A 9092-nucleotide genomic window follows, 5' to 3' on the forward strand; every position below is an offset into this window, starting at 1 on the left:
ATATTATATTTAGACATCTTTTTAGGCTTACACCTTGACACTACCTAAGAGATAAAAAAATATTTTTAACAGGAAATTTTTAAAATAAACATATTATTACTGCTAAACAAGGTGCACACTTAGTACCAACTATGATCAGTTCCTGATTTTACACCTATTTCAAGTTAAAAGGCAATTTATATTTTTTAATTCATAAGACTCAAAAATGATAAAAAGCCTTTTTATTCTTCTCTAAAATATTTGTCATAATATTTGAAAGTAAATCTCACTTCAAATTTATGGGCATTTAAAGGTCAACACACATTATTTGACAAAGAACTACTAAGAGACACAGTTCTCTACATAATGCTTCCATAATTCAACAACCAGGTCTTCAGAGGTTGAGAGAAAGAGAACAAAGGGGGGGGGACTGTAGGAAAAGTATTGCAAAAAATATGCAGATAGGTAAAATAACTAAATACATTACAGAGATGAATCAATCTGGATGAGTTGTGCTAACCAGTCTACCAAGACCTGCCAGAAGGATTCTGCAGGCTGCCAGGGTACTCAGTACTTCAGATTATAGCTGGCTCACTGAAGCACTACATATTTAAGTATATTTGTAAATAAGTGTAGGCATGTCCTGAGGGTGAGAAGAAAAGAGAGGGAGGGGGGAAGGGAAATATCAATGGTCTTGTACAACTAGGGAACAATTTTAAGAGGCACCATACTTCACATCACTACACACACCTACTAGCACTCTGTGCCAAGAGAGGCTAGGAAGCTTTTGTAATTCCTGCAGCCACTTAAGATAACACAAAACTGAAGTGGGGCCACAGGCTGAAACGACTGGCAGGCACCAAGGCGTATTTAACTTCACCTCACACAGAAGGTGCTTCATCCCAATTATCCCTCACATGCTCACACTGGATGACAGCACCTCATGAGACCAAGGCACAGCACAATCTGCTGCTGGCACCTTGTTTTTGTTGGACTTCTCAGAGATGTCCTAAAACTAGCATCAGAGACAAACCCAGAAAAGCCATCCAAAAGAAACCAAAGATTTAGTTTACAGTAAAAAACTACAGCTGAAAATGCTATTTACTTACATTCTTTGTCCCTGTTTTTCAAATGATGTTTTCAAAGAGAAAACATCGTTTGAAAAACAAATTTAGTAAGACTGAAAAACTCCTACTAAATGATTCAGAATTTATTCACAATTTATACCTGGCAATACCTTGATTACTGACTTAGGCATCTCAAAATCAGGAATTGCCTTTCTGCAGTTTGAAGCGTTTCACTACATAGATCTCTGTTCAGATAGCCAGTCCTTCTTTTATCCTCTCTTCAGTGCTGCCTTTCACTGTTCTAGCAATTGTGAGCATCAAAACAGTTGCCAAGCAATGTACAGTCACCTCATTTAATCATTCTCCACAAGCAAAAATTTTCTATAAACCTTCAGTCATTTCTGTGGTACCTAAGGGGTGAACATCAACTTTTTTTTGACCCAAGAGCATGTGCCATGCAGACTGGCATAAGCACAAAAAGAGTTCAACTTTTAATTCTATGATGTAATTCTATAAGCAACACTGCAATGGCATGTCACAAAATAATCACATATTATGAGCTGGAGTCTAAATTGCAAATGCTCAAATTCCTTTCCACTTGCTGTACAAGAACGGCAGAAATGCAGCGACAGCAGTCAGCAGCAGGACTGATAAACAGACTCATGGCCCACATTTAAACAGACAATGGAAGTTCACAGGCCGAATGAATCACTTGGGGTATGGCAAAACAAGGGAGAAAAAATCTGGAGGAGATTTTTAGATTTGGCTTCAGAGACAGAAAGAGGAGTGAACCAGACTTGACCACACAGGCATTTGCAGAGGCAATTGGGACACTCCTGTTCTTCACTCCTACATCCAGGATCAGCTACTCCCTGTATCCAAGCATGCATGACCACTCTGAACTGACTTGGGCATCGAGTGAAACAAAGATAAAGGATTTTGTTCTCATCTCCTGTTTACAAGCTAGGATACGAATATCATGCATGCCATTTTTGCTCCAATGCTTTTGCAATCCTGCCCTATGTGACTGCACTAAAGGGAAACATATTCCTGGCTAAGACTAGAAAAAATGTAGTCTTTCCACACTGCAATCTTTAATTTAACTTATCACAGGGTTATTTTCAAAAATACTCAATGCTAGTGAGCATATAGCAAGATTTTTTTCAAATAGGAAAAGAACATCTGGATGAGTTCATCTACAGGCCCATACAGAACAGGTCACTCAGATAAAATGAACCTTTGTTTTCACATTTCAGAGTATTTTTGTTTCTAGTTTATTGTCTGCAAAGCTTGGATTCTGAGCACTCTGAAATTATTCCAAATAACTCCTTCAGGTATCCAAGCATTTCTAAGCATTTAAAACTAAAACATAAGAATTCCTCATCTACTTCAAAGTCAGCTTTTGCCACTTTTCTAACTAAGAAACCTAGAAATGAGGACTTGTCAAGGCTTGCCAGCCTTGTGAAGACAAAGAGATAAGTAGGTTACTGACCAATACTTACTTTCTCAGAAAACTGTGTACTGGTAACAGTTTTAGTTAAGGCTTTGTATTTCTATAGCCTTACTTCTTTTAGCATTAAATTAAGATGAACCAAAAGTCTCAGGCAATTCATGTGATCTTCCTTGGGGAATTTTACACAGACCATTCTAAAATTAGTAAATAAAGTTTCCGTGTCTACTGAAACATCAATAAAGGCTAAGTTATATTTGCAACATGTTCAAACAGTGCCAAGTTACTTATCCCTGATGCAATAAAACTCCCATGAGCCAAGACCCTCGGGTAGGACAGATACAATAATTTAATTCAAAATGTGCACTATTACTAATAAAGACACTTACGATGTTGCACCATATCCTAACCTGACACTGAAAACCAAAGTTTTCCACCTGGAACACAGTAATCTTTACTGGTTTTGCTCAATCACAGAAACCAGAAAAACTTTTTCTTTTTGCAAGTATAACTTCCATGAAATGTGTTTGAAAGGTTTAAAGACCACTTGGAGACAATGTGACATTGTAGAACTCTCTCTGTTCATACAACATCAGTATTTACAGCAGCATTTTCCTAAAGGATTTAGGCTATTTAAGAAATACATTTTCATTACATCTAAACTAAATTACAGATTTGGCAGATATGAGAAGAACTGAAATATCTGATGCTAGGAAATGGTAAGATCAATTATGAAAAAAAATAAAATTATAAAAACCAGTTACACACCTGCAAAAACACTGTCTCATCAGTTTGTACTTACATTCTATTTCTACAAATTTCTGAATTTCTGAAAATCACTGAGCATTTACTCTCACGGGTCCTCCTGGCTTAAACAAAAGAAGTCATGACAGTACATCAATGATTATATTGGAATTAGCTGGCAAACATGCATGTAAGTAGAGGAGAATACAGTTAGCTTCACATGACTCTGGCAAATAGTTTGCAAAAAAAAAAAAGTTTGTGAAAGAGAGACTATCTGGTAGTCACCAAGGCCCATTCAGCATCACTGTTCCCAAATAAGCCCACCTCAGTACTGTGACCATGGTTTACTTTCTTCTGCCTTTCTTTTGATTTATCTGATATATATCAAAACAATAAAGTTGAAATTATTGCTTTTCTGCAGTCGAAATGTATGTAACATTAATCACTGGTGGTTCTTTTGTACTATTTGCCTTATGAGAAAAAATATTTTATAGAAGACTTTTACAGCACTTCTGCCAATTCAGCTTTCACTGAGAATCTCAGAAATTTGACCCACATCATCATACTTGAAAATCTTATGCAAAACTTCTTCAAGTTGCATTTATCTTCTATTTTATTGGTCAAACTCTATCTTTAGGACTTTTCCATTAACTTAATAACTGATTTCACCAACTCACTGCTCGTTACTTTTTCTCTGAACAACATTTTCAGATTATCCAGCTATCAGAACAACTTCTAACTAGAAATTTAATCCAACAAGAGGACCGTTATCTAAAAGCCAACAAACTGTAAATATCAACAATTTCTGAATCAAGTAACAAATGTCCTAAACCACGCTATAAATAGCCACAGCCATCTGTCTGATTTGCCCCTTCTCCCCATTACTTTAGCTTGTCTATCTCCAAGGACACAATCTCACCACGTAGCATGCCTGGTTTCATCGCCTGCCTCTTGCAGCAGAAAAGCAGCAGCAAGGGGCAAGATCCCCACCAGTGACCCCCGCTCCTCCCCCTCCAGAGAGCTAACATTACTAAATCTGACTTCCATCCCTGATCTCAAGTGCTTATCTATTACTTCCATCACATTCCTTCCATTACAGCTGTTTGCTATCATTTAACCACATTTTATCTTGTTTCATTATCTCTTTCCCTATCATTTGGGTGGTGTTTTCTTGTTCTTTTGGCACTGTCTTACAAGGACTATTTTTAACAAAGCTGTAGAAACACAAGCACATTGTATCCACCCATTCTCCCTAATTTCCTTGCAAACCTTTTCAAAGGAAAGTTTACCCAGGAAAAATAATTTTCATGTAATGCTATCAGGTCCCACCACTTGTATGGAGTCTACTACTCCAAAGAAACAAGTTACTGGTTAGAGGAAATGGAAACTTCAGGAGTGATGAGGACAAAAGCTAGAAAATTCCTTAGCAGGACTGGGGATTGTCCACAAACACACTTACGTACAGCATAGCAGTTTGTTGCAATTCTGACCATTTGTGAAATGCAGAGAAATGCCAATGTCTGCAAATCTCCACTTTTGCCAGAAAAATGTTTGTCAGAAGCAGAACTTTCCACTGCAACATATGCATTGCTTGCAAAGACAACATTTCTAGTTGAAACAAAAGCCACACAGACACACCTCTAAAGCACATCCATCCTTGTTGCACGCTGGTAAAAGGACGTGCACCGGCAGCGCTGGGCTGGGCTCTGCGGGGTCCCAGCCCCCGGGCAGAGTCCCTCTGCTCCCCCCAGGGGTGACAGATGCTAATTAAAAGGGAAATGACATCCGCAAGGGACAGCCACTCCCAACCAGCCACAAGACAGATGGTTAAGGCAAGACACCCACCAGGAGGCAGTTCAACCTCTGCTTGCCTCAAGCAAAGATATGGATTTCAGTGCCCTGCGCATGCATTTGATCAAACCCTTTGCTATTTTCGGATGGGCTGGTCCAACACGTAATGACAACTCTGAAATGTCTCTGTGTCAGTCCAGAGAAATGCAGAACGAAAAAACCCTGAAGTTTAAAACTTGCAGAACAGGAAACCCTGTCTTGTCAACTCTCCCAAGCAGCTGCTAGAAGAACGTAAGAAAAGGAAAATCAGTAATTTCTGAAAAGATATGAAAATAGATTATAATGCCATAAAGCACTGTTTGTGAATACTTAAATGAGGATTAATAACGTTAGTATTCATCCCAGTTAATTATTTCACAGGGCATCACGAAAGTCTATTCTTAGGATAATTTTTCAATCTGCAGATGTCAAAGTACTGTAAACAGAAAGCAAGCATGAAAAGTTAAATATGTAATCAGCAGATAAGCATCTAGGGGAACCCCATATTAATCTGTTTTCATTCTTCTTTGATATACATAGCTTACTAATGATGCTTGCATAGATATAACTACCGAAGTCCTCTTTTGCTTTAATGAGGAAGATTATATAATAGAGGCAACAATAATTTCAAAAGGTTCGAGGAAAATAATTAGAAAATCAGAATAAACATGAATATTTGCCAGGGACAGCAAAATACGGGCACTGATAGGGAGAAAAACCTTGGTAAGGCAGTGCTAGACCAGTAACCAAGAACAGATTAAGCTGCCTGGCCTGTGAACTCACAAATGTTATGTGAGCTTGGGTGTGTGTCCCCTGAACAAGCACCACAGAACACAACACAAAGGTATTCTACCTGACCATCACACTTAGCTCCACATAGAAGGATAAGAAAAAGAGAACATAAAGAGAAGTGCAGAGAGGAAGAAAGGGAAGCCAGGAAATCACAATGGGACTGACTTACAAGGTGGTTTTTTGAGAGAGGGTTGTGTGGAACTAACCAACAACTACAGAGCAGAAGCCAAGCACAGTAATAATGTGGCATAAGGTATCCCAAGTATTTAAAATCATGGCAAGTAAGGAACCAGAGATAAAAGAAGTCTACCTCTTAGAAACTAGATGAATTACAGGAAAAAAATTATGGGATATTAAGACGACTGTACTAAATAAGTCCTTTGTCCCACAGCCTCCCAAGAGCAGATGGGTAATCTAGCACTGGAATTTGCATTGGATAAAAGTAAAATGAGGAGTACTGCATCTTTATCTCAAGAGAGAGAAACTGTCCAACCTCAAATTTCCATTATTCTGTTAAACATTTCCAAACATACAGGCCAACAAAAGGCTTCAGAAGGAGCACAGACCAGGTCTTTAATTAACACTGCTCATGCTTCAGGTGTACAATTTCTAAAAGCCACCCTATAGTTGCTGAACCCCTACCACAAACCTCTCACATGGATCCAAGAACATTCATCTGCAAATGGTCACAGCAGATGTTAACGCCTGATGGCTGCAGAGATGGCCAAGAATTTTGCACCTTCCTGAACATGACTCTGCAGTAGATAAATGCTCTTACAGCTTGTGGCATTGCCAGCCACAGCTAATTATAACTTTATTGAGATGTTTTGGCAAGAGTCACAGGCATTCAAGCAAACAACTTGTGATGGGATTATCTGCCATTGATAATACATGACTTCTGCAAATAGTCTAAATACTCAATTTCTTTCCTCCTGTCTAATCCATGACACCAAGCTTTTGAGGTATACCTGGGGAAGCAGGAAGGATGGCATGCTGTTGAATTGCATGATAAATATGCAAAGTGTTATTACTTTTAATAAACTGGCAAAATTTCCTATGTCCTGTAAAACAGATTTTTTTCCTCCAAGGCAATATTTGATATCTGTATCAGCTATGAATATACGTCAAGACATTTATAGGCCTCCACTGGATGTAGGACACGTGAGGCTATTCCTATATACAGCAAAGCCAGTAACTTTCTACACAGTATTTGTTCGATGTAGTGAATAGAAATATGATTCAGTCACTACCAATTTCTCATTGAATCATGGAAGTTAAAATAAAAATTACTCTCTTGTTCTCATGACCACTTTGTTCAAATTCCTCCAAGGGAACTCTCCTTAAAGAATGTCACATCTACCACTCTTCTCAGAGTGGTTGTTTGACATTCCTGTAGAGAGTAAAATTAAAAAGATGGGAAAAAAAACCCAAAACAAACCCAATAACCAAAAAAACTGAGAAGCGGTTTGCATTGTTAAATCAAAAGACTCAAGACCCTCTTGACAAAGACTGTACTTTCAAGGAAAGCCATAGAAAGAAGAGATGGACAGGAAGACAGAGACAAAGAAAGGAGACCTAAAAAGGAAACCCCCAGACACTTCAAACATGACCAAATGAAACCCAACAGGGCTGCTAGCAACATGGCCAGCGTTCAGGTTTAACACAGGGATTTTCTTGTAAATAACCCCAAAGAGGAAAGAAGGTTGCGTTATCGACTGTTATTGGAGTTAACGCAACGTGCCCATCACTGAACTATCTGACAGCAATGGCTCTAGGCCAGCAGCTCGTAAGTTCTTTAACCACAAGATCACTATCAGTCCTTTCATGCATTAATGAGCGTGTCAGCCCCATGGCTTTTCAAATGAAAACACTTCATAACGTGCCCCATAGCAGCGAAGGGGATCCGGCCGGACCCGCGGGCCGGGCCCCTGTGCGGGCGGGGCGGCCCCGCGGGCCGGGGACACCCGCGGCACAAGCGGCACAGCGGGGCCGCGCAGCCCGCCGGGGGCACATCTGAACACGGCTTATGAAAACGGTGACGAGTCGGGGCTGCCGACCCCGAGGGGCATCCGGAAAACCCCGGGGAGGCGGCGAGAGCGGCTGAGCGCGCAGGGCCCGCTGCCCGCGGGCAGGGCCCGCTGCCCGCCGGGCCGGCCGCCACGTCCCACCCCCCGCCCGGCCGCCCAGGGGGCAGCGAGAGAGCCCGGCCGGCCGCTCCCTCTCGGGGAAGACGACAAGCCGTGGGAGCGCCCGGGGCGGCCGCTCCCCTCCGGCTGCGTACAGACGGGGGACACGGAGGGGGAGCGGCCGCGGAGCCGGGGGTGTGGGGGGGTAGAAGGTCGCGGGTGTTACCTGCAGCTCCGCCCGCTCCGCCTCCCACTCGGCGCGCTCCGCCTCGAAGCGGCCCCACTCGTGCTGCAGGAAATGCAGGATGCCCGGCACGCTGTATTGAGCCCGGGACGCCGAGAGCGGCGCGGCGGCTCCGGAGGCTGAGACTCCCCCTCCTCCGCCGCCTCCTCCCGCTGCCGCCGCCGCGGCCGCCGCTGCCGCCGCCTCGCCCGGCTCCAGCCCCGGCCCGCCCGCCGGCGGCGGCAGCAGGAGGGCGTTGTTGTTGTTATTGTTGCTGAAGAAGACGCCGGGCCCCGCTTGCTCGTCCATGGCCGGGCCGGGTCCGCCTGGCTCCCCGCCGCCGCTCCCGCCGCGTCCCGGCAGCAGCAGCAGCAGCAGCAGCAGCAGCAGCAACAACCTGGGCGCGTCCCGCCCGCCGTCACCGCCTGACAGCCGCCCCCGCCTCTGCTACGGTGGCCCGGCCGAGACAGCGCTGGGGAGCGATTCGCCCCCAGCCTCGCGCGGCGCCCTGGGAAATGTAGTTCCGCTGGGCGACCGGGAGGATTCCCCGATCCCCGCTTTCTCCCCGCGCCGCCCGCAATTCCAGGGACGGCGTTCGGCGGCTGAGCCGCAGCGCCGGGACATACGGTCCGGTCGGCTGGGCGGGGGCGACGGAGCTGGCGGGAGGGGCAGGGCAGGGGCAGTGCCGTGCCTGCAGCAGGAGCACGGGTTAATGGTCACCTCCACCTAAATCCTCCGAGCGGGATTTAAACGGCTCGGGCTCTCCCGCAGCCCACCCCGGGGACACGGGAAGGGCAGGCGCCTCGCAGCAGGTCCACATGCTCCGGTCGGGCCCTGCCCTGGCAGCCCTGGCTCTTCTGCTTCGTCCCTTCGTTCTGAGC

At 44.0% G+C, this 9092-nt stretch overlaps 1 protein-coding gene across 3 annotated transcripts in view; it reads right to left on the reverse strand.

The window, feature by feature from the left end:
• Nucleotides 1-8682, reverse strand: part of STRN (striatin) — a 68805-nt gene extending 60123 nt beyond the window's left edge. Inside the window, exon 1 of one of the 3 annotated variants that reach the window (XM_063391013.1) lies at nt 8215-8682. In XM_063391013.1, coding sequence (XP_063247083.1) covers nt 8215-8520 — 306 coding nt within the window. In that variant the 5' untranslated portion in view covers nt 8521-8682. The remainder of the gene's footprint in view (nt 1-8214) is intronic. The other 2 variants (XM_063391012.1, XM_063391014.1) reach the window with 2 other exon arrangements.
• Nucleotides 8683-9092: the final 410 nt, after the last annotated feature.

This window comes from Prinia subflava, chromosome 2 (genome assembly GCF_021018805.1).
Source record: "Prinia subflava isolate CZ2003 ecotype Zambia chromosome 2, Cam_Psub_1.2, whole genome shotgun sequence".
Lineage (NCBI taxonomy): Eukaryota > Metazoa > Chordata > Aves > Passeriformes > Cisticolidae > Prinia > Prinia subflava.